This window comes from Centropristis striata, chromosome 7, assembly GCF_030273125.1.
Source record: "Centropristis striata isolate RG_2023a ecotype Rhode Island chromosome 7, C.striata_1.0, whole genome shotgun sequence".
NCBI classification, from domain to species: Eukaryota; Metazoa; Chordata; class Actinopteri; order Perciformes; family Serranidae; genus Centropristis; species Centropristis striata.
Window position 1 is genome coordinate 17608839 of NC_081523.1, and position 24507 is coordinate 17633345.

Genomic DNA, 24507 nt, shown 5'->3' on the forward strand with positions numbered 1-24507 from the left:
TTGGAACAAATAAATTAAACTATCTCAATGAGATTATCATTTCAAGACTATACTGTTTTCCATATTTTTAAGAACAAATGCATATTGTTTTGTGCATTTGGAGAAATGTATTCGTAGACACATGATCCGTGATTATGAATAATATGAACAATGCACTTTTCAGTTTCAGTCCAGTGCAGGAAGTATAAAATGCATGCTTGCAGTTCAATGCATTTAGATAAGGAGATGAGTTTCAATGGAGGCCTACGCACCAAACTGTCACTGGGCTTTTAACACCAGAGAATGAAATGTTAAACAAAACAAAAAGAAAGAAAAAACAACATCTACTTGAATGAGGCATAAAGAGTACCACAGTTCACAAGAGGGACAAAAGTCAAGGCACGCAGATTTTGAATATAGTATAAAGAAATAAGTATAAAGAATAAAGAAAAAGCAAGGTTAGTTTATTCCTGAAGCTCATTTCAGCATCAGGACAATTCAAATAGCTTTACATTAAACAATTAAAGCATCGAAAACACATTATAAAAATAGTTCAAAACAATAAAAGTGCAGTGCAGTGTAAGAAATTAATAATTATTTGATTTAATCAAATGTAGCGTTGAACAGAAAAGTTTCAGCCTTGATTTAAAAGAACATAAAGTTACAGCAGATCTGCAGTTTTGTCTTCCAGGTAACTGATATAAGTGTTAAAAAATAATTTATGAATGTGGACCTGAAATACTAAAAACAGTTTTTAGTGTTTCATGTCTGCATTTTAAATAAATATACTATATGCCAACATAAAAACCAAATCATTATTTTTTTTATATATGTGTGCGGTTCCTTGGAATTAATACTATTGTGTTTTGCGTTTGTGTGTGTGTGTGTGTGTCCTTATATGGAGTCAGCCTGAATCATGTCATTCCACAGGTTTGTCAAGCATTTATTGTAATTGTCTTGGCTCTTTTGTACTCAGTGCATGTTTCAGGTTGACCGCCGACAGACCAGGAAAGTCTACTTTGTTTCGGAAACTAAAAACTTTTTAAAAAAGTTTCCTCATGTCCTATCTGCCTTCATCTGTGGTAAAGACTTGTTCATGTGTAAAGAATGAACTTCCAACCACAGAGAAACTACCTGTTTGCTTTCACAACAACTAAAAATACCTGTGAGCTGTTTTTGCTGGCAGAGACAAAGCTGACAATAGTGTTTAAAGAACCGGGGAATGAGACTTGACAGTCAACCATCCCTTTTTAAAAAAGGCATATTGCACTTTAATGTATTAACCTGCATAAAATCGTTTTGGATATTGATCATTCAGGAAAGAAAAATAAAAAAAAAACATGCAGCAAACAGCCTTTGCATGCACATGAGTTATTTGGAAGTTGCAGCCCTGCAGATGAAAACAGATAGGATCAAATATGAGGAAATGGAAACCAGTTACTAGACAATAACATAACATTAAACATATCACAGGATTAATCTGCACCAAGAGGAGTTTACCACTGATATAGTTTGCTTCATGCAGATATGTACACCAACTAAACTGAATAAATCCCACAAAAATGATCTTATAATCAATTCTATGCATTTTGCAATAGAAAACCATGCATAATTTAATTGTGATCCCCTACAAATAAAGGTAGCTGTGTCTACCAGCAAAAACAGCTCACAGGTGCAAAATACATAAAATGAATTAATAGGTAACATTTGTATTCATTCAATGTATTAATTTCAGTTTTGTTTGGTTGCACGTATCGGACAGCATGATGCAAAGTGTCTGGATCAGTGACAAACAGCCTCTCAGTGCAGGTAGATTGCTTGCAGAATGACTCCAGTAACAATACGGAGTCTGTTTGCTTATGAAACAGAGTGTCACTATGACAATTACTTGAAATTGTGTGAAATCTTTAATCCGTAGTTATTAACCTTTTGACCCACATCTCAAATCTGACTAATCCGTTTGTGAGTCAAAAAGAAATGACATCAGAAGAATGTGGAAAGATATTTGATTTCATTATCAATGGAAACATGGAAAAGACAATTCTGTGCAAGGTCTGCATGTTGCATGCTTTGGATAATATTTTAAATAACGCTGCAACCTGATAATATGATACAGCTTTGTTTCTTTGTATTCTAATAGCACTTAACAAAATTAGTGCTACTTGTAACTTAATACAATAAGAATGACAGCAATAATTTGTTCTTGTGTCTAAGATGCCTGAGGGTGGTTCAGTATTACAAAATATCTAATATGTCTTGCCTGAGAATATACTTTCTGTTCAAACTTTATGTAAACTAAATGTAGAAGAAAATCCTCTTATGTAATTGCATTTAAATAAACAGATGTATAACCTGCAAAAACACTGTCTCTGCACCTTCCACATCAATGATCTGACCTTTAGCTAATAAAAACACAGGTCCAACACTGTGTCATCACTCTGGATTTTATGACTCACTTAAAAAAAAAATGTTCAACGCTTTGTATTAATCCCTTTAGCTATGTAGGAAATGTAATAAGCTGTGGAAACGCCCAGTGGAGCTGGGTGTCAGTGATCACTAATGCAGACAGACAGGTATATAATTGATAGAGGTGTTTGAACTGATTGTTTTCGTTTCATTCAAATGACAACACGTGCTGTTCTGTTCCCACAGAAGCTGGAATGAATTGTCTTATCACGTTTTAACTGCAGGCAAATATAAATGAATATATTTGTTACGTAACAAATCGGTTGCCTTTTAAGTCCTCTAGGTGGTGTTGTTATGTTTTATTTCATTTTAAATTTTAGTAATTTACTTTTAGATTCTCCTGCACCATTTTTTGTACAAGTTGCATTATTTAAAATACCTGCACAGAAATCTCCACGTACTTGATTTGAGTTAAATTGGACTATGTAGACTGTAGCTGACCAATAGTTCAGTTTGTACACAACATTTATGTCATGTTTTTACGACAGTGTAGGTCTAACAGACCCATTTTGCCACAATACAAATGACTCAGATGAGATGAATGGATGGAACAAATGTTGACAATGTTTTCCTTCACATACATTATATGCAGTCAAAAAAGGTGAATTAACTGCAATACAGCCTGATTGCATTACTCAGACATGTTTATTTGGTTTGAGAATTTCTCCTCTAATTGGTTTAATTAGGTTAGTAAGTAGGTTTAAGTAGCACAACTGCAGTAATAATCTGGGATTTTATTGTGAATGCTAATGTCAATTTATCAGCACAGTACAACCTGTGATTAGACGGTCCCATTATAGTAAATTACTGGTGGCACACTATCATCCTGAATGTATTGTGTTGTTTTGTGTCTATGGCAATATGGCCATGTTTTGATCGATGTGTTACAGGTAAAGAGAGACACCCTTAATTATAATGTTGACCAACAACAACAAAACAGGAAATCAAGTATGAGGTCACTGAGTACTTGATAAAGGTCAACAGCTGACTACATCATGACTGACGACTCGTGTCTTTTCTGTTTTGAAAACATTATATTAGCTATCACCCAATCTGAATGTGAATCATTGTTTGTATGAGAATTCATATTTATTGAAGAGGGAACTGAGGTGGAAAGCAGTGCCTTTGAGTTTTCAGGTCTGTGATTGATCCCTCACAAAAAATACTACGAAAGGAGCTCAAACATCCAGAGGGAGCCCAGAGCCCAGACGCTGCTCAGGATCCCCCAGGAGGAGCTGGAACACCTTCAGAACATCTGGACTACCTTACCTGGCCACATCAGAAATCAATGTAGGGATGGAATAATATTTCTAATAGATACATCTAACCTCCAAAACAAGTATTTTTTAAATATTATTTTAACAAGTTCAACCCTGTTATTCCAGATATCAATTATTATATTATTATTATTATAATACCAATATTTGGTATCTTTTTTGGTATATTTTGGTAATACTTTTATCACAATGAAGCCTTTTAAATTTTAATAAAATCTAAAATAGATCATGCTTGTGCTTTTTTATTTAAGTACACATGAGAAAGTCAGTTCACCATTTTAGGTCCAAATACATGTGTTGCTCCACAGATTAAGCAAAAACAGAAGACAAGAAACACTAGCTTGGCAAGATATGAAAAGATTAAATATGCGTCAGATGATTCATCTGTCACACGTGGGATCTAAGTTTATGCAAGCTTGTCACGTCCAACAGGCACAGCTCCATCAAGTGATGACAGCTCCCACAGCAGGGAGGGATCGTCACTACAGTGCAAATATAACAACTTCTTACTGTACGTCATAAAAACCGAGGAGCAAGTTGTGGGTTTATAGACAGTGTATGGATGGTTAGTTTGCAAACGTGTTGCATTAAAGATTACTGAGTATATGCCCTGAAATGTGACATACTCCCATACTCCCTTGATTGGACAGACTGGTCTAAAGAGCTGGTTCTGTGGTTGGAGCCAGGTTGGACACACTGGAGGAGGTGGTGGAGAGATGCACTGTCAAGATGTTCCAGTCCATCCTGAAAAACCCAGATCATCGCTACACAAAACCTTTATGAACCAAAAAAAACAGTAGTGGACGGCTCCTCTCTCTCTGTTGCAGGACGGAGACATTCAAAATATCCTTCGCTCCTACAGCCATCAGGCTGAGATTCTACCAGACTAAATGAATTTCCCCTCAGGGATAAATAAAGTAATTTTGATTTGATTTGATTGATTTGATTACTCAAGTTAAATAACATTTTCTTAATAATTTGGATAATTTGGGCAAAATTTAAAACGGTCTTGCTGAGTTAATTTGTTTGGTTCTTATATTTCCACGCCAAAGACACATTCCTGACAGTTTCCTTTGCCAGTGTTTTGTGGCAGCTGCACAATAGTTGCATGTTTTAACTTGTTCCAAGTTTCATGAAAACCAACCAGTAGTTTTTCTTTAATCCTGCTGACACTGAAACAAAAATATTATCTCCTTGGCAGAGGCAATAAAGAGCTGTAGGCCACTTGTCTGATGAAAGAATGGGCAGGGCACTATAGCTACTGAAAAGGTCTGACCTTTTTCTCAAGAAATAACATAGCTCGAGCACTACTTCCTGCTGCCATCTACTGGTCTCTTCAGAGGCCGTCACAAGATGATATTCCAATAAAAGAATTGCAAATTCATTCTGAAATGTTTCTTTCTGTTTGGACAACAGACTAAAATTTTGAATATGCCTTATGAATAAGGCATTTTTGAAGAAATAGATCAGGTCACATGGGGCTGATCGATTCAATTCAAATCTATGTTTGTATACTATGTAAATTTTATACTGGAATTTAAAATAATGATTAAGGTGTAACCAATGTGTTGTTGCATTTAAAAAGGGTTTCCATTTCAATTTGAATTATTTTAAAAAATATATATAACTTTAAAAATAAGTATTTGTCAACTTAAAAAAAGCAGTCAAGCCCGATGTTGCCCTGTACATAAAATAATGATCCCAGTCACTTCCAGAGAGGCACACAGCTTCTTAATTAAACAGATCCAAAGTAGTGGTAGTGAGGCAATCTGCTTGTCCATATAATATTTATATATGTGTGTTAATAATAATAATTATGATAATAATAATTATAAAAACAACTATTTGATCAGAATATGTTATGCGTAAAATGCAGCTCAAAGTGCTTTACATTATGGCATTAAAAACAAAATATATATATATATATAATTTAAATTAGTAAAATAATAAATAAAAACACAACATAACTGTAATATATTATTTGTAGGTCTTTGTGTTTTTATGAGAATTTTTTGATGTATGCTTAATCTATCAATAAAGGAAGAAGCGTCTGTGTGTGTCTGTGTGTCTAGGGCATACCTTGCTGACCGTTAGTCAGACTGACCTAAGATTTCGTATGTGACTTGCGCACGGCACGAAGGTGTGCATCCTTGATTTTGAAGATTTTTGAGTTCATTTTTCAAAATATCATTATTTACATAGGACGTGTTGCGGCATTACACTATTTCCGATCGGACGCCTTTTAGGGGAGCTCCGTCCCATTGTGTGATAGGCCTACACCTGGTCAGTAACACAATTCACTCTGGATTTCCACGCCTGACTCATTTCATCTGTAAGTCTATTTAGCCTACCAATCTTTCGGGGTTTTAAAGTGCGCTACCTGGAATGCCTGCAACAAACTCCTCGGAGTCTGGCAGTCCGGCATTTCAACCTCCATCAAGGTCTCTTTCTTCAGGGCCTGTGTTGAAAGCATCCTGCTATATAGTGCCGAGACCTGGACTATGAAGAAGGAACTACAAGACCGGCTTGATGGCACATATACAAGACTCCTCATGTGTGTCAGAAACATCTCCTGGAAAACAGCAAAAGAGTTCACCAAAGAGCAAATCTATGGTGAACTGCCGCCTATAACAACAACTGTAGCACGTCGAAGAGCGATCTTTGCTGGTCACTGCTATCGTGCCAAGGATCAAGTAATATCCGACATCCTGCTATGGCGGCTCCCCCAATCGTCCAGAGGTACCAGGCCTCATACATATCCTGACACAATCTCCAGGGACACCGGACTTACAATCCAGGAACTGGGAGCAGCAATGGCCGACAGGACCCGATGGAAAGACGTGTCATCTAGGATCTCGACGACAGTCGAAGGATGATGATGACTAGGTTAAATTTTCCAATAATATTGGAATATGTTTCCAGCGAATATCAATGTTCAATGTGTATGTAGGCCTACTCGATGATGTGCGTACCTTGTGAAAAGTAAGTGTTTTATGGAGTTGGTTTTTTTCCAATGCTTCATTGAAAATAAAAATAAACATTTCTGGCACGTTTTTCACAGTACATACCTTGCATAAGTGTAGAAAGAATGCTAGGTGAACATCAATCAACAGTAAAATTTATAATAATAACATCAATATTGTAAATTCAAAGCAGTTGAAATAAATGAAAATAAATACAACAACAAATAGACAAAAATAAAATACAGTCTAAACGTTGTTTTCAATAAGGGGGATTCAAATTAGTTTTAACTGTTCATTTCAGTGGGAACATTTTTCAATATATCATATAATTTTTGTGCCTTTGTTATTGTTAGAATTTTTTTTAGAGATTTTAAGTACAATTTGAATTTATTAATGAAGACAATACATTTGGAGGATGATTTCATAACACTATTCTTGTGAATAAAAAATTTTGCTCAACAAAGGATAACGTTGGAACATAGTTCATCGTTTTGGTTTTGCAAAAACATACCGAAAGTGTTTTATGGAGTTGCAGACGAATACATACTTCCTACGGGCACTGCACTAGTATAAATAAAGAAAATAAATAAATAGATAAATAAATAAATAAATAAATAAATAAGTCATGACAGGATGAGTGCTGCTCCAAAGCAGACGGGGGCGGTAATGCACCTAGTACACTGTTTTAATACCATAATTCAAACCCATAAAGAAGGAGCAGCCGCACTGATGTTATTCTAGACCAAATTATCTGCGCTTCATCATATCGCTTTGTGCTCCTTCACATCATGTCAGCATCCTGCTTCACCCTGCTGGTCCTCGCGGTGTCTATGTGGCCCGGTAAGATCACCGTTTACTGACAACCGCTCCGGTGTCCGCATCTCTGTCACCTGACAAGTCGCCATTAATTCTTCTGTCAAAGATATGCTTGTTATGGTCGGGGTTAAATTAGGACAAGTTACATTGAAACGCTTGAGATTTACGTAGCTTTATTCTTACCAGTGTATACATATTTACATTATTAAACTAGCTGTTGTTGTTTTTTAGTTTCTCTATTTCTCCACATCACTGTGCCGTTTCTCTTTCTGTTTTAAAGGAGACTCCCGGTTTATAATAGACCCGCTGTCATTAATTAGGCAGAAATCTCTGGTAAGCATGACTTTCATTTTCTTATTATCACCGTCAGATGTTCCAAAGGCCAACATGCCAGCACTATAAATATAAATAAAACTGCACTTAAACACTCCAAAATGCATTGGAAACATGCTCAGGGTTGGGTCAGATTCCTTTGAAATGTAGCCACTTACTGAATATAGATTTGCACATTTGTATTTATTAATATAATCCATTGTATTAAATATAAGCAATCTAATATGAATGCTGGATTATTTAAGAATCAAATATTGAAAATATTGCGCCTTACACTAAAAAAAATATATGCAGCTATGAAAAATGTGTTCAACATGTATCCTTTTTTTCTTTAAACATCTCAAAATATTTTCAGTGCAAATAAAATGCATTTTGTATATTCACTATCATCTTCCATTTTCAACGTAAATAAAAAGGAATAATTATTCTTAAATAATCATTTCAATTACATGTAAGACAATACTACACATCCCTGAACATACTAGTCACATTCACATTTGCTTTTTCCACATGTACACCACCGCTAAAAAGTTTGGAGTCACTTAGAAATGTACTTATTCTTTTAAAGAAAAACACAATTTTTAAAAATTAAATAACATGATACAGTCTAGAAATTGTTAATGTGGTAAATGACTGTTAAAGATGGAAACGACTGACTTTCTTATAAAATATCTATTATATATTGTCAGCAACCATCACTCTCATGCTCCTGTGGCACATTGTGTTAATTCACGTTTATTGTGTTCAGCGGCTGATTGATCATTAAAACACCTGAGCATTATGTTAGCACAGCTGAAACTGTTTGTGCTGATTTGAGAAGAAATAAAATGATCCTTCCCCAGGCTTGGTGAGTATCTAGAGGTAACGTTGGAGACTTGTACAGGTTAAAATGATCATTTCTATCTTTGTCAATGTCTTTACTATATTTTAGATTCATTTTGTAACTCGTTTCATGAATGAAACCGTTTGTTTTCTTAGAAAACAACAGACATTTTCTGGGTGACCCCAAACTTTTGAGCGCTAGTGTATGTGTCTCGATCTTAAAAGTAGACATACTGTTTAGTATGTCAACGAAGGAAAGGAAAAAACGCTGACAACTTGTGCTTTTTTGTACCTTTATACTTTTCAATGTTTGAAAATTAACCTTTTCATCTCTTTTTTAAAGTCACTGGCACAAGCATCACTTTTTAAAAACATTATGCTGCTATTACCGCTGTTTTATATATTTTTCCCCAATGCTAATTTACATACAGCTGTTTTTCCTGTTTTCTAATGCTGCTTTAATTTATTTATGTTTTTTTGACTGCATGGAAGGAAGCCATACAAAATGTAATTGTACCCAAGTATAACGAAAATAAAAATCATTCTGATTTTTTCTTCTCCATGTTGTACTTAAAACTCAAAATGTCCTCACGCCTAAGTAAATAATCTCACTGTGGCTTCTCCGCATTAGACACTGGATATGTGTTCAGAGTGCAGACAGGGCATCCAGCTGTCTGCCAACATGATTTCCAGCAGAGATACCAAGGTGAGGATGCTGGTTCTGCACCGTTTACTTTCACTTCACTTTTCTGACCAAATGTTCTGGGTTTGTGGAATTGTCAGACACCCATCAGCTTAAAGGTAAACCTTAAAACGGACTTTTATAATGAGGAAGTTGCACGCTGCAAGCACAGATTCAATGAGAGAAATATCTATATTTAGGCTGTGAAATCAAGCTATTTTGCACAGCATCGACAGCGCACTAACCTCTATGCTTTTGCAGGAGACTGTATATGAAACCTTGCATGCTCTGTGCCAACGCCTGCCAAGAGAACAGGCGTCAGAGTGTGATTCACAGGTGAAGATGTATTTGCCCAAAGTCCTGCAACAGACACCTGATCACCTGGTGAGTTTATCGTCAACCTAAGCTTCTTTATAGACATATTGGGTAAAGAATTAGCATTTTGGCCATCAATGATCACCTTTTAATACACAATCATATGTGTTTATATAGAAACCAGAAGAGACCTGTATTGTTTTTGGACTTTGTGCTGCCCACAAAGAGGAGGAACTGCTCAATCTTCCCCAGCACGCCACAAATAAAGACGACTCCAGCGCTACACCCCAAACAGTCCCCGGCACCAATGTTAGTGTGAGAAAGCGGAAGTGGAAATTGCATCTGAAGTTGAAATGAAACTTGTGCTTTTTAGTTTCATTCTATAAATGGCCGTCTTATCAGCTAATCTTCTCCCCAGGGGCAGTTTAACCCAGTCTGCACCATGTGTTTGTTCCTCATCAAGAAACTGGAGACCCTGTTGCCTAAAAATATGACTGAGGTGACTTTTCGTTACACTTTGTATGACATTCGGCATCTATTCCTCACTATACGTCACATCGTGTAAATATCTTCTGTTTGCCTGCAGGATGCTTTGATGAAGCTCATGGGAGAGGTCTGTGATCTGATGCCACAGAGCTACAGGGACCAGTGTGAAGATTTTGTTGACAAATACGGCGCACAGATAGTCGAATTCCTCTTATCGTCTGCTGCACCTCACACAATATGCAGTCTTATGCACCTGTGTCTGTTCAAAGAGCAAACTGTTCCAGGTCAGTCACGTTTGTAACCGCTACGTTTGCTTATTGGTTTGACACTTCCGCCATCAAGTTTAACGCTCCACTGGTTCCCCAGAATTGTTCCTCTACTCTGATTGTGAGTCGTGCCGCACGCTGGCTGTGCTGAGCCGACTTCACCTGGGTCTCAACTCCACTGAACATCAAACTTCCTCTTTCCTCCAGTCTGTGTGTGTCCATCACCCCAACGCCATCCCCAAGGTCTGACCCTCAGCTCAGTCTCTGTCCCTCATAAATCACCGTAACTAAACAATGCATGGCCTCTCTCATTAGTTTTTGAATCAGGTAGACTAGAAAAAGAAGATTTTTGTCACTTTGCATTACAGTTAAGTAACTCTCATGCTCTTTCAGTGTGATGCCTTCACCAAAATCTACGGCTCCCGACTGCAGAAGGTTTTGGGAAACCAGATGGACGTTCCACACGCTTGTGAAGTACGAATGAGCTCTTTTACTCACTAAAGTCTTCACATAGTATCACAAAAAGGATTTGTCTGCAGTAAATGGTGGCACAGTCATGCTCATGTCATGAATTTAAGCATCACTTGCAGCAGGACACTGAAGCAACACCAATCATGATCACAGTGTAGACCCTTGAATACTCATCAAAACAATTTTTTTGCTGGTTCATTTTTTGAAATCTTTTCCCTGTCTGTCCCGCAGAGAGCCGATCTGTGCGTTGCCTCGAAGAAAGTGGAGCCGCTGGGAAATAATCGTTGTACTTGGGGACCAAGCTACTGGTGCAAAGATCTTCAAACTGCTCAGAAGTGTGGCGTAAGTTAGATTTTAGGAAAAGTGTACAACATGCAGAAGGTTTGTCAATGAAACTGTCATTTTATACAAAGGTCTCCCACTCCATCCCACCTCCTGAGAGGGATATTTCCCAACCATCAAACCTGACCCAGGCCAGAGCTGGGAGATGTTCTATTCCAATATAGCTAATTTACCTTAATAACCATACATATCACAATATAGCATGCTTTCTGGTAATTAAATGATAAAAAGTACAATTATGCAAATATTGCCACAAGTTAGTTTGATTGCTGGTTTTTCCAAACGTTCTGAAAGAAATTATATAATATATACAATAGACAGTTATATATTGTTTTGACAATACGTATCATATCAATGTTCCACGATGTAATACCATATTCATGGTAATCAGGTCATACACACCCGCCCGCCCACTTAGATCATCTTCCTCCACCCACCTCTCCATCCTCCCTGCCCGCCTGGTTACCATGGGTAGCAGAGCTTTCAGTCGCTCTGCTCCCTTGCTCTGGAATTCCATTCCCCCTTCCCTTCGCAACATCACAACTCTCAATCAGTTCAAATCACAACTCAAGACATGCCTGTTCAGACTCGCTCACTCCATCTGATCCTCCGCACCAACATCTCTACTTTATTGTAATGTATTCGTAAATGTTCTATGATGTTTTGATTGTATGATGTTCTGCATTGTTTTATCCATGCTGTAAGGCAACCTTGAGTGCCTTGAAAGGTGCCCTATCAAATAAAATGAATTATTATTATACAACTATCAGAGTCTGCATGCAAGATGCTCTTTGCAGTTAGCATGATAGGTATGAGCTTTTGACAGTCAAAATGTATAGAATTTTGTATTTAAGAAATATTTTAGAAATTGGTTAAAGCTGCATTGAAAATCTTTTTTCTCTTCTCACAAGGACAATATTTATGCACACATGGTCTCTTCCCCATTTGCTGACCTGATGGAAAACTCAAACGTGATTTTGTGTATGATTACATTTGTGTTACATCCTTTTTTCTGTTTTTTTATTGCAGAACCAGGCCTTCTGTGAGAAGTACATGTGGAAGGAGTAAACCAAACTGCCAGCCTGTGTGCACACAAAGAACTTTTCTTTTTATAAATGTACTGCACTGATTAACTTCTTTATTTTTTACTTTTTGAATAAATTAACCATCTCCTACGCTTTTTTTAGTCAATAAGCCATAAATGACCAAGAAATGTTCCAGTTTGCATGTAGAGTCACAAGACTGAGGCTGGGATTCAGTCTGAAACATCCGTTTCTGCAGTGGTAACAGTTTTGTGAACATTAAACTGTAGATTGCTTTATATATGTCATTATGATTGTGGAAATTGTGTTTTCACACAGGGTGAGCTTTCAGCATGTAATAAAGACTATTTGGATGAGTAACTACTCAACAAAGCTGCGTCTTCTGTTTTGTTTTTGATCCTTCATGCAAATAACCACATACACATGGCCGATGCCTAAAACGTAATGAAAATCAAATAGTTAAAATTCAGCATGCAGACACACTCATGTCCTGGAGTTTGTTTATTTCGAAACTTCCACATTGTAAAAACATAAAACTGTGAAAAACACTGGAGACATTTACATTTATTTGTGTGTCTTGATGCTCTTTTGCCACTCATTTCAATATTTTGTTATTTTTCTCAAATATCCAGTTCATTTCCAAAATAGTGACAAGCCTTCTGGCCATTCACACTGAAGGAAATGGTGTCCCACTTACACCCCCGTGTGGTTGTTTGTGTCATCCTCACTCTCTTGTCTCTTCCAGATCTAAGAGAAAAATAATTGTTACGTTCAAAAACTATTTTTCTTATTTAAGTCAAAACTGCAATCTGGTAAGAAAAAAAAACAACTGACATGGGTTTTTTGAAAGCTACAGTATCTCTAAAACTTTATATTGAAACTCCTAACACTTTGTCCTAATAATCTGTACCAAGAACATTGACCACTTTTAACAAGAAATTACAAGGATTCAGCTCTCCACCAAGTTTATCAGCATAATGCACAACTGAAAATCCAGAGTATTTCGGTTAAGTTTTCAGAAGCTCTTCAGGAAGTTATTTTTTTAGTAATGAAGATAGATTTACAGCCCCGATTGCACAAAATGTTGGCTATGTAACGTAAACGAAAAAAATTTTTACTTTAAAAAAAGTATATTTTCATCAGCTTAAACATAAAATTTTATCTTCCTTGTACAGTTTGAAATTGAATAAATGTCAATGTGGACTATATTTGGTCGTTTTTACAACATTTGTTTTTTGTTTTTTTTTACAAAACATCCCTTTTTCCTTTTTTAATCTGGGTTGCACATAACCCTACAAAAAGGGCATTGCACAAAAGTGGAATTCATATAAAGGAAAAGGAAAAATGCATGTTGAAAATGGTAATAAAAGTGAAATGCAAGGCTGTATCAAATGTCATTTTTTACATCCGAAGCTTATATTGAGGTTTTCAGGAGAAGCTTTGATACATTACAACAGATATTCATTCTATCACAATGATTATTGTCCATTTGTCTTTTTGGTGACATAAATGCAGTTTATGGTGCCGTTAGATTACTGCTGGACTGCGTGGTTAATACAGGTGTGTGCATGTCTGATCCTTATGTGTAACGGTGCAGAAATACTGTTTCAGAATGATTGATTTAAAATTAAAGTGTCACTGTCATTAGTGAAGCTTCAAAGCTTTGTTCTACTTGGTACAGCCCTGGTAAAATGCACCTTAAATAATGACATCAAAACTGCAACTGTCCGTTCTACTGTAGCTTTGCCTTTAAAATTGAAAAGAGATACGAGTGTGCTGTGAGTGCCATCAGTTGGTGATTAATTTTTTATGTCACGTTGCACAGAAATGAATGGAGCCGAGGCTCCTGACATTTACATTTTCAACATGCACAGAATGAGTAGGAGGACTTGCCTGGATGTAGGCCTCCGATAGTGTAATCATCTGAGGGAGAATGTCAGTCACCTGGAGGTCCTGCATCTCATACCACTTCCCAGTTCCCTGATCAAACACATAATAACACAACACTGGCTAAGTCAAATCATAATTTGATAGACCTTTGTTTGTTGTAATGAAACTAGATAATATTTTAAAAATATCTGGCTGCAACGTACATGATGCAGAACGTGTATTCTGTACGCTCCCTCAGTGGGTTTCCCATCATGCACTACGTTGGCAACGAGGTCGTAAGTTGTGTTTTTCTCTGTTACTTGAGCTTCTTCTGTCAAGTACTCACGAAGGTCTACATTCCTGTTGAAGCAAATACAAGGTGAAAAACTTGAACAAAGTGCACATTCATAGTGAGGACAGACTGCTTACTTCTCACAAGAGTCACATTATACAATAATAACCATTTATCACCATTATCAACATGCACTTTATGAATCAGTCAATGCTAATGCATTTCTTACGGTAAATGATCAGCACTTACGTGATGGGAAAGTTGACGATTGTGGGGTTCTTTTCCACAAAGAAGTTGTTCTTGGTGAATCTTTTGATGCAAAAGACGAGGTACGGAGGGAGTTTGAGCAGCTGGAACCTTTTGAGAAAATTCTCTTTGTAGGTTTTGTACTCCTGAATGTAAATAAGACAGGAAACATACACTGATAATTACAGAGCTTAATGAAGAAATGGTGAAAGCGGGTAGCACATATTTGATGGGCTTCTTGCTGAGTAATGTTGTAATTTTTTGGTAGTTGGCAGAAGTTACGGTGAAAATACATTGAAAATCACCATGAACGATGTGGATCATTTCTACATAACACACTTCAAGTCTGCCTCTTGAAGAAAAACTTGTTTAAACACCTTGGTGCCCACAACCTGTGGGATATATATATATATATATATATATATATATATATATATATATATATATATATAAACCAAACCTCTGGTAAAAAAAAAACAAACAGATTTATGGTGGAGTGGTTCTCCTGGACCAAAATATCTGACTGCTAGCCTGTCAGAGACTACACTTTTTTTGCTGTCTGTGTGTTGTCTGTGTGAGGGGATGGTGCCTGATCAAGAACAGGCTTTTAGGATTCAAACTGAGAGGATTACCACACATGAAAGCAGCAGGACAGCATGGTTAAAATTGGGCAAACACAGGTACCCAAACTGTCAGAATGAGATCATCCAAAAACATCAACACCAAAGCCTCTCTGTTAAGATTATTGCAATGCAACAGTGCTTTGTCATTTTCCTCACTTTTATTTTAATTTGAACATTAGATTCAAGAAAATGTGTACCTTCTCTGTGTTGCCATTAAACTTGCCCAGGATGTTGAAGAGGGGGACCTGTGGAATAATAAGCTGCTCCTTCTCATCCTTGTACAGCGGAGCTGTTGGGAGGTCAAGAGTTAGAAACAGGAAGGTGGACTCAGACATCTGCTCCTGGTACTCCTCTGTTACGAGCAAGGCCTCTTTCTCCTCTGGTGTCTGTAAAAAAATGTGTGGAATTTAAAATAGTGTTTTCAATGGGAAATAACCGAAACAGCATACACAGTAAACTATAAATCGTATGCTAGGAATGCTTTGGAAATAGAAAATATTCTATGATATTCTATATAATTTCTATTCCTCCTCATGTTGAGTTTCATTTTGGATGCTTCAGAGTTAAGAACCAAGTATTTAACATTGTCTTTGAAAAAGTGAATGCTTTATCAGAGAAAGTCCAAGCAACATGCATAACCTTCACATTTACAATGAAATCTGTTCAGATGAAAAAGAGGTCTTCTAAACATATCTCAAGCTACAATACTGGTTAGAATGAATGTATGAATAAACATGAGCTATTTGATTGGTAAAATGATTCATATTCAGGTTGTCATTAATAACACCAAGAGAAAACTCACTAAATCTGGGTGTGGGAGTTTCTTAGAGAAGATCCGCATGGAGCCTTGAAATGCTTTTGTAATGATTGCTAAGAGGGCAGAAGAACAAATGAGGACAGAGGTTAATTCACATTTTTTATATGAAACATTTGACATGCTGAAACTACCTCAATCAAATTAGAACGAGGAGAAATTTAAAAAAAAGAAATGTAATGTTCATTTAATATAAAATTGTATCCATGTTTTTTCATCTTAAACATTTACTCGTAACATGTCAATAACTATCTGAATATTATATTAAAAACTTTTAATATGATACTTAAATACTTTTAATACTTTGTGTATTTTATGACCTCATAATTAGGGACCCAGCACATTTGATTCTCCCCCAACTCACATGTCTTTTTCTTTGTGCCTCCAAGAGCACCATGCAGAGCATTCAAGAACCATGTCATGAAGTCCACAGCATCTCCTGCAGAACAGAAAACAATCATTGAGCACCACAGCCGAGTCTCCATTGAGCAGCATGTGTTAAAAGCTTACTTGACATCTGCAGTACAGTACTACAGTTTCTGGCAACTAAAGCATTACCTTGCTTGGTAATTTGGAAGTTCTTCTTGCTGCACAGCACCACAGCCTGCAGCATCTCATGTGGAGACACATGAGCCTTGAAGTTTCTCGGATTCCAAAGTTTGCGCATCAGCTCACCAAACCTCTGCACCAAGAGGAACATGATGTCCCCAGGCGGCCTGCGGATTCCCCTATAGTTCTCCTCCTCCAAGAAGTAGTTTCGCAACGGTGGAACATTGGAAAAGGCCTAGAAAGAACAGGCAAACATGATATGGATTCATCAAAAAAAAAGCTAACGACAAAGTCCAAAGAAGGTCCACTGTGCCATTGATTCATACCTGTAACACAACATTGGCATAGTCGTTGGCTTTGATGTTGTTGAGCCCCACAATGCCTGGCAAGTAGGTCGTACCATCATAGGCTCGGTACAGTTTACCTTGCTTGTCAAGCCCTGCAATGTGCTGTTTGGTAAAGGTTGGTTTCAGCACATACTGTAGAGAAAATGAGAACATGTAAGCAGATCACAAACACAAACGTATGGTTTGCACACTGCATTATTTACCTCTCAACTTGACACATAACATTCAGGATTTAAGTTTGTTTTGTTTTTTTAAAGGAGGGAGCTGAACATGAAAATACATATTAAACATTTACTATTAAAAGTATAATAATGACATGCCATGTGTCTCTACCATCACTTTTACTTACCGTGATGTCTTCGAGTGAAGAGTCAATGATCTCATAGTTGTCTGGCAGGCAGTAAAACTTAAGAGTGTGCAGATTCAGGAACACATGATGGGTGAACTGCACACTGTGAGTGTAGGCATGGGACTTCAAACCTCTACCTATAAGAAAACAGCAGGTTAGCACATTGGTATTGGTATACTGCTCATAGATCTCTGTAGCGAGTTCAGTCCAAGCACAATAAGGTGTTTGATCCTTGATTAATTGTGAGATCATTCACCTACCTTGAAAGTATTTCCCACATATAAGGCAGGCATAGACGTTGATGTGGGAGAGAGAGATGGAGCAGAGCTTCTCAAAGTCAAAGTCCAGCACACTCCTGATGGATAAACAGAGAGAAATTGGAATTATATTGGGAATTAGCTGAAGAGTTATAGAGGAAGGCAGGGCTCACTAGCATTTAGCACCAACATTAGCTTTGGATATTCAACTTTATCTTGCCTATTTATGGTGTCAAGGTAGGGACAGTGGCGACTTCTCCGGTCTTCTGTTACACGTCCTCGGCCCACTTTGGCTGCCACTGCAACATGAAGTAAAACAAATTAACCCTCTGGAGTCCATCTATTTATTGAAAATACACATGTTTTAGTTACAGTGATAACTTTATTTATATATGATATGTAGACAAGCTGAGAAAGCCAGTTGAAAGTGCAATCATAGGAGCTTTCACTGTTTCTCACATTTTTAAAATGTGAATTTTCTTTCTATAATGAAAATTATTACTATTTTTAATGTATATGCAAATACAATTCCGCTGTTTTAGTGTGTATAAATGGTAAAAAAAAAAATTTAAAAAAAGGTACATTTCCATAGACACCTGTGTCTTTTGTCTGTATTTTCGGTTCCTGGCAGCTTTGTACTTTGTTAATTAAAATAAAATGAAAAATCAGACTGATAGCCAAGTTTGTGTCGAGAAAAATGAGCCATGCATGTGATGTAAGGACAGACTGAAAGATGCTAAACAGAGACAGAATGCATAGGAAGTTGACAAATTTGAACCAAAATCTCCTGGACTTCAGAGGTTTAAACAGAGTCGAACCAGACAGTGAAATCAGTTGAATGAATGCTAGCTAAACATTAGCCGACCTAGCGTTTAAATTGTTAGGCGGTGAAGGAATGCATGCACACTGAATAAAAAGGGCGGCACTTTGTTTAAGCCAGTTAAACATACACTGTAGTGGTACTTGTGTGTGTGACCGGACGACCCGTGAATAAAAACGAACACTTTTATCTGGCTTCTGGTAGCATTAGTTAGCTACATGCTAACCAGACGTAATACAGACGTGATACGTAAATAAACGTACCTCTGTCTTCCTCGTCATCATCGTCCACTTCAGCCTCTCTTTCTCGCTTCATATCAGTTTATTTATGAGGTTAATGCAAGAACGACGGAAAAGGCAAAACTTAATGTGGAAGCGATGAATGAGCCAAGCACCGTGGTCGTAACTCGCGGCGGTTGTTTTTTCCTTCTTCTTCTTCTTCTTCTTTGGTGTTTATTGGCAGTTGGCATCCTTTTCGTTGCATTTGCCGCCATCTGCTGGACTTAACTTCTTTCATACTTTCCTTCTGTCGTTCTTTGAATTAGTGCAGTTGTGGCAAGAAATCTCAGAAGGATTTCCTCCGTTCTCTAGATTCCCCACCTTTTATATATTTTTAAAATGTTCTCCTCTTATACCTGCCTTCTGCATCTCTACCTTCATCCTTTCCCTCTCCCTTTCATACTCAGGACAAGCTGTTTCCACATGTTCTACTGTCTCCCTCTCCCCACAGTTACACTCACCAGTTGCATGTTTCCTATTATATTAAGTGATTTTTTTATTGTTGAAACTTCATGAAAGCAACATGGTGGAATACACGACAATACACCAACAAAACGCCGTCAGGGGTTTCAACAATACAGAAGCAAGCTTCCATACAGAAACATTGTAGTTTTTATAGCTTTCATGTTGTATATTTCTTAATAGACTTAATATATTGTTTGGTTTCATTTTCAAAGACAAGAAAGAGTGGTTTTTGATTAACGTAACGACATTTATGGATGGAACTGTATCATGAGATTGATGATATACTATTGTTTTTCTTTTGCAAAAGGAAAGTCAGTAAACCCAAACAGTATATGTACAAAGTACAGGGACAAATGAGGTTCAATCGAAAAAGAAATCAGGTTACAAATATCTTCCCATAATTTATTTGAGAAAGGGCAAGACCAAAATAAATAAAATAAATCACAGAAAGAGCCGTTTAAGTCTGTGTCTTTCTTATGTCGTTAAAAAAAAACTTAAGATGGATAAATTCTGTGAATTATCTTTAAAGATACTTCTTTAACCTTATTATTGATTATATATCTAGCAAGTAAAGTGCGCGTCATAAGTCGCGGCGGTTGTACGGCGCAATTACCAAACAGCGGACCAAAAACTTACCCGGAGTTATAAGCGAGCTAATAAGCTAGCTGCAATGATCCTAGAGCTGCTGGATGCCAATACCAATGAGCTAACGAGCTGACTTTTTGTAAGATAATCGCCCTGCTGTTCATTTTCATTTGAGTAAATGTTCTGTTTTGGTGTGTGTGAAATTTCCAATGTGTATTTTCCACCTTGTTATAATTTGCGAACTCCGGAAGTGTTATATTTGGACAACAATTTATCGTTAGCTAGCATGTAGCTTTTTGTCAGTGTCCATGGATCTGGCGAAGACTTGTTGCAACCATCAGCGTCCTTTAACTCATAAATACTGTCACCACATTGGAGCTGTTTGTTGAAATGGATATTTTAAGAGACGACGAAGTGCATGAGCTGAAATACAAACGTGGGGGCCGCTTGGATATGAGCCACGGCTTCCTGCACCATATCCGGAGGAACCAGATTGCTAGGTGATTTCCTCAACCACCGTTACCTTGTGCTAGTAGTTAGCATACTGGCTAGTTCACAATATCTAGAGCCGCTACCACACATGTTTATATAGAGGTTGATCAGATAGTGAAGGAAGGTTCAGTGGTAGGGCAGGTAAGACTTATACACCTTCTTTTAGGCTCAAAATTAAAATATAAAGAAAGGTTGCACAGGCCCAATGCCAAAAATATCCTCACTGTAGACAAAACAATACAACGTTAGCTGTAAACTGCTTCTTGCAAAAAACTAAAGTCTCAAGTGAATCAGTGTTTCATACTGTTATCAGGTGTAAGCTAGAGTGACCAATAGGAGAACAGGCGATTAAGTTGGACATTTTTTCCAGACCGAAAATACAATTACCGACTGTTCAGTAAAAATGGAAAACTCAGAATTAGTCATTAGTCAGTTTTTTTATTTATTATTTTTTACAAATGCATATCTGAAAGCCTACTACGTTTTCTCTGCCCTTTTTTTGTGTAAATATGTCACTGAATATATAATACATAGTAATATAGTACCACTGGTTCAAAATAATATACACTACTGGTCAAAAGTTTTAGAACACCCAAACTTTTCCAGGATTTTATTGAAAATGATGCAGTTTAATGGCTCAGTGTACTCTGAAATTAATGCATAGAACAAATAAATAATTGAAGTTAAAAAATAAATCATAGAATCACTTTAGAAGCGAAAATGTATTCTAAACTTTTGACTCATCAAAGTAGCCACCTTTGGCAGATATAACAGCTGAACACACTCGTGGCATTCTTTCTACAATGGAAATCAAATATTCTTCAGAAAGTTCTTCCCAACTCTGTTGCAGAAGTTCCCATAAATTCTGCCCAGTTCATCCCAAACCAGCTCAATGGGGTTTTAGTCTGGAGACTCTGCTGGCCACTCCATGTTTTCAAGCTTACAATCTTGTTCTTTTTTCTTAAGGTAGTTCTGGCATAGCTTGGACTTGTGTTTTGGGTCATTAGAGGGTACTGCATGGCGCTGCAGAATGCTGTGGTAGCCGTTTTGTTTCAGGGTGCCTTTCATTCTGTCACCGACCCTGGATCCAGCAAAACAGCCCCAGCCAGACCATCACACTTCCTCCTCCATGTTTGAGAGTTGACGTCACACACTGAGGAACCATCCTTTCGCCTACTCGACGGCGTACAAAAATCCTGCGTGATAAACCGAAGATTTTAAATTTTGATTAATCTGTCCATAACACCTTCTTCCAGTCTCAGTAGTCCATTGGTGGTGTTTCATGGCCCAGACAAGCCTTTTTCTTATTCTGAAGTCTCAGCAATGGCTTTCTTGCGTCAACTCGACCAATCAAACCTGCAACTTGAATTCTTCTCTTCACAGTTGAAACTGAGACTTGCTTACTGCGACCACTATTAAGCTGTGCTTGAAGCTGTTGTCCTGTCAGCCGCCAATCACGCAAGCTGTTGACTCTCAGAAACTTGTCTTCTGATGCTGTTGTGGCTTTGGGTCTGCCTGACCTCTGCCTGTCAGCATTTCCCCCAGTTTCTGAGTGCCTTCTGATGGTAAAGGAAACTGTACTCAGTTACACCTTGACTTTCTTGGCAATTTCTCTGTAGGAAAGACCTACATTTTTAAGTGTTATGATGGTCTGTCTCTCCTCTATCGTTAATTGCCTTTTCTTCGCCATTTTTATAGTAACGCACTACTTTCTGCAGTACACTACTGTTCAAACAATGCTCACAACAGTATGGTACCACAGTGTGTCCCAACACTACTTTTATGCAGACAGAGGGGGTTTGTAAGTGATCAAGAAAAGTTGGGATACCTGTAGGAACTTTCAAGGCTTGCTCAACCTCCATTGCTGCAGAACTGCTTTAAGTTGTTAACCCATTTCTTGTTCCCTGAAAAAGGCCTTTTTGTATAATTCTGAAATGTACATTATTTTTCAGTTTTGGTTAACCTTACCTTTTTTTTTATTTACCTCTGGCAGTTCACCACTTACTTTTGTACCCTTTCAAGCTGTTCATTAGACTGCTTGGATTTCAATTAAAAAAACTGGAAAAATTGGGGTTCTGTATTTACAGTCATGGAAAAAATATATTAGACCACCCATCATTTTCTTCAATTTCTTGTTATTTTTCATGGTTTTGTTGATAATAACCAAAAGCCATTATCAAGAAAACCATGGAAAATGGTAAAATGGCTAGATATCAGCTTTTAAATTAAACTCTTATGAGGTATTTTTGTTATTATATTTGTCCAAACAAATGTACCTTTAGTTGTACCAGGCATTAACATTAACAAGAAATTGGAGAAAAAGAGTGGTCTCATATTTTTCCTTGACTGTATATATATAACAGAATTATCAGATACTTTTGTTTAACTTACTAGGTTAGAGGTATGCTGCACTGCATGTTTGTCAAATGCATGTGGCATATTTTAATATATCAAGCAATAACAATGGGAATTTCTTGTCTCTTCAAGAGATGACTATGATAAAGAGGTGAAGCAAGCAAAAGAGGTGAAGCAAGCGAAAGAGCTTCAGCGGCGAAGGCACACAACAACCCCTAGACGCCCCCGTCGACCTGACATCCAAGTGTACCATCCTCGACACAGACGTAAGCTTGATTCGCTTTGTTGTTCATGTTTTTGCCAACCCAGTTCAGGGTACACATGCTTGTGCTCATTTTCCAGATGGATCAGAGCCAGGGGCCGGTGCTGAGGCCGAGGAGTCTAATGAGAGTGGGTCAAGCACAGAGATGGAGACGCATGGTACAGAACTCTTCTGGCTGGACTATCAGGCGGATTCTGGTACCATTACCTCCTTCCTTGTGCACAAGGTGAATGCAGATGCCTTTGACTTATACTTCTGGCTGTTTGATCTATTGTACTTTGCTTTAATTCCACCATGTTCTTTCTGTTTTTAAAGGGGGATAAGCCTGAGGAGGTGGTGGAACGTGTTGCAGAGAAGAACATCCTGGATTCAGCCATGCGAGCAGCTCTACAGGCTCGAATTCAAAAGGAAATAGACAGAAGACGAGACAAACGCTGAGTGATATTCTCAAACAGTGGATTATGACAAAGAGGAGCAATACGTAATTTGCAGTTCTGCACTCCTACAAAGCATTACAGCTATTGACAGTGTTGGAGGGATCATGAACAGTAACTGTCAGCAGAGATCCAACTTGATGACTTGTCTTCTGTTTTTAAAGGGGAATGAACAGCACTTTGAAAGACAGCATGATTGGGAGTTAACTGTCAGGTTCATGTTTACTACATCTTGGATTTTTACCTCATACCCTCATTCATAACTTAAAGGACACTTTGTACACCTTCAAGTTAACTGGACCTATGAAATCATGTTGTTGCTTTCTAACAGTTAAATTCAGAAAGGAGTAGGTACTCTGACAGAGAGCACCGTTAACCTTCCTCCTCAGTTGAACACGTCCTGTGTTTCTTGCGTTTACAAAGTTCTAGTTTTTATAAACAAGATTTATACTTTTTGGGTAAAATGCTGTGAACGGAGCATCAGTCTGTCAACGAATCTGTTTAGAAATGTGACAATATAGTTTTGGTTCTTAGTGGATGTAGCCACAATAATGTGTTTGTGTGGCAACTGTGTTTCATTATTTTCAGTATTCTAATTTATTTTGGATTGTTGAAATACTTTTATTTTTGATACTGTAATATTTTTGAGGACACAACTCTTTATGTATAAAAAGACATATATATATTCTAAAAAGCCATTTATTATTGTGTCTTTGTGAACAGCCATAAAATGTGAATGTGTTTCCTTAGCGTCTTCATAATTTGTAAAAACACTTAGATCTGTGTGGAAAAATTACATATATTTATCACTCCAATCCTAAAATATATGTTGGTGGGAATATATTACACTGGGATCAGTTTCAGGTGTTTGACATCATGTGCTCAGCAGGTGGCAGTATGAATCAGCATTCCAACACTGCAGGTCTACTTTCTATGTATCTCAACTCAATCAAATCAGATTTTGTCTCGAAATGCACTGCAACAGTGCGACATTGTCATTTAAAAGACAAATGGCTAAACTGTCATTTCTTATATACCAGATATTACCATTACATTACTACCTCTGCTAAGGAGATCATGTTGTTGGTGCGGTTTGACTTTGTTTTTTTTAACAGGATTAGGGAAAATAACTACTGGCCTGATTTTTTATTAAACTTATTAGAAGGGTGAATATTGGTCCTAGGAAGAAACTAACTGTGGAGAAGATTG

General features: G+C 37.3%; 3 protein-coding genes across 5 annotated transcripts; 2 read left to right on the plus strand and 1 right to left on the minus strand.

The window, feature by feature from the left end:
• The first annotated feature begins 7410 nt into the window (after positions 1–7410).
• On the plus strand, positions 7411–12393 carry sftpbb (surfactant protein Bb). Of its 3 annotated transcripts, XM_059337006.1 has the most exons (11): positions 7411–7525; positions 7782–7834; positions 9288–9362; positions 9600–9722; positions 9831–9962; positions 10072–10152; positions 10240–10423; positions 10506–10648; positions 10799–10879; positions 11108–11218; positions 12248–12393. In XM_059337006.1, exons 1-11 carry the CDS (start codon positions 7474–7476, stop codon positions 12284–12286), a joined length of 1074 nt encoding a protein of 357 aa, XP_059192989.1. In that variant the 5' UTR covers positions 7411–7473; the 3' UTR covers positions 12287–12393. The 3 variants fall into 3 exon arrangements, with proteins under 3 accessions (XP_059192989.1, XP_059192991.1, XP_059192990.1); XM_059337008.1 differs by lacking the exons at positions 7411–7525; positions 7782–7834 and adding an exon at positions 8459–8681; XM_059337007.1 differs by lacking the exons at positions 7411–7525; positions 7782–7834 and adding an exon at positions 8678–8717.
• A 354-nt stretch (positions 12394–12747) lies between these two features.
• usp39 (ubiquitin specific peptidase 39) lies at positions 12748–18874 on the minus strand. The gene is made up of 13 exons (XM_059337005.1): positions 18691–18874; positions 17828–17906; positions 17607–17705; positions 17351–17483; positions 16981–17133; positions 16664–16889; positions 16470–16544; positions 16094–16161; positions 15489–15677; positions 14672–14814; positions 14355–14490; positions 14155–14241; positions 12748–13008 (listed from the first exon to the last, which is right to left on the minus strand). The coding sequence occupies exons 1-13, from the start codon at positions 18740–18742 to the stop codon at positions 12955–12957; spliced, it is 1494 nt and encodes a 497-aa protein (XP_059192988.1). The 5' UTR covers positions 18743–18874; the 3' UTR covers positions 12748–12954.
• A 1073-nt stretch (positions 18875–19947) lies between these two features.
• Positions 19948–24041, plus strand: c7h2orf68 (chromosome 7 C2orf68 homolog). Its single transcript, XM_059337010.1, has 4 exons — positions 19948–20255; positions 22735–22868; positions 22945–23090; positions 23180–24041. Exons 1-4 carry the CDS (start codon positions 20146–20148, stop codon positions 23300–23302), a joined length of 513 nt encoding a protein of 170 aa, XP_059192993.1. The 5' UTR covers positions 19948–20145; the 3' UTR covers positions 23303–24041.
• The last annotated feature ends 466 nt before the right edge of the window (positions 24042–24507 follow it).

What these genes read in the sequence shown, in the direction of transcription:
- sftpbb (XM_059337006.1), top strand. Translation starts at nt 7,474, where the DNA reads ATGTCAGCATCCTGCTTCACCCTGCTGGTCCTCGCGGTGTCTATGTGG. An exon ending in CGCGGTGTCTATGTGGCCCG is followed by an intron (nt 7,526 to 7,781) that starts GTAAGATCACCG and finishes TCTGTTTTAAAG; the next exon opens with GAGACTCCCGGTTTATAATA. An exon ending in CAAAGAGCAAACTGTTCCAG is followed by an intron (nt 10,424 to 10,505) that starts GTCAGTCACGTT and finishes CTGGTTCCCCAG; the next exon opens with AATTGTTCCTCTACTCTGAT.
- usp39 (XM_059337005.1), bottom strand. Translation starts at nt 18,742, where the DNA reads ATGAAGCGAGAAAGAGAGGCTGAAGTGGACGATGATGACGAGGAAGAC. An exon ending in CTTCACTCGAAGACATCACG is followed by an intron (nt 17,134 to 17,350) that starts GTAAGTAAAAGT and finishes TTTTCTCTACAG; the next exon opens with TATGTGCTGAAACCAACCTT. An exon ending in AGGCACAAAGAAAAAGACAT is followed by an intron (nt 16,162 to 16,469) that starts GTGAGTTGGGGG and finishes CTGCCCTCTTAG; the next exon opens with CAATCATTACAAAAGCATTT.
- c7h2orf68 (XM_059337010.1), top strand. Translation starts at nt 20,146, where the DNA reads ATGGATATTTTAAGAGACGACGAAGTGCATGAGCTGAAATACAAACGT. An exon ending in CGGAGGAACCAGATTGCTAG is followed by an intron (nt 20,256 to 22,734) that starts GTGATTTCCTCA and finishes TGTCTCTTCAAG; the next exon opens with AGATGACTATGATAAAGAGG. An exon ending in CCTCCTTCCTTGTGCACAAG is followed by an intron (nt 23,091 to 23,179) that starts GTGAATGCAGAT and finishes CTGTTTTTAAAG; the next exon opens with GGGGATAAGCCTGAGGAGGT.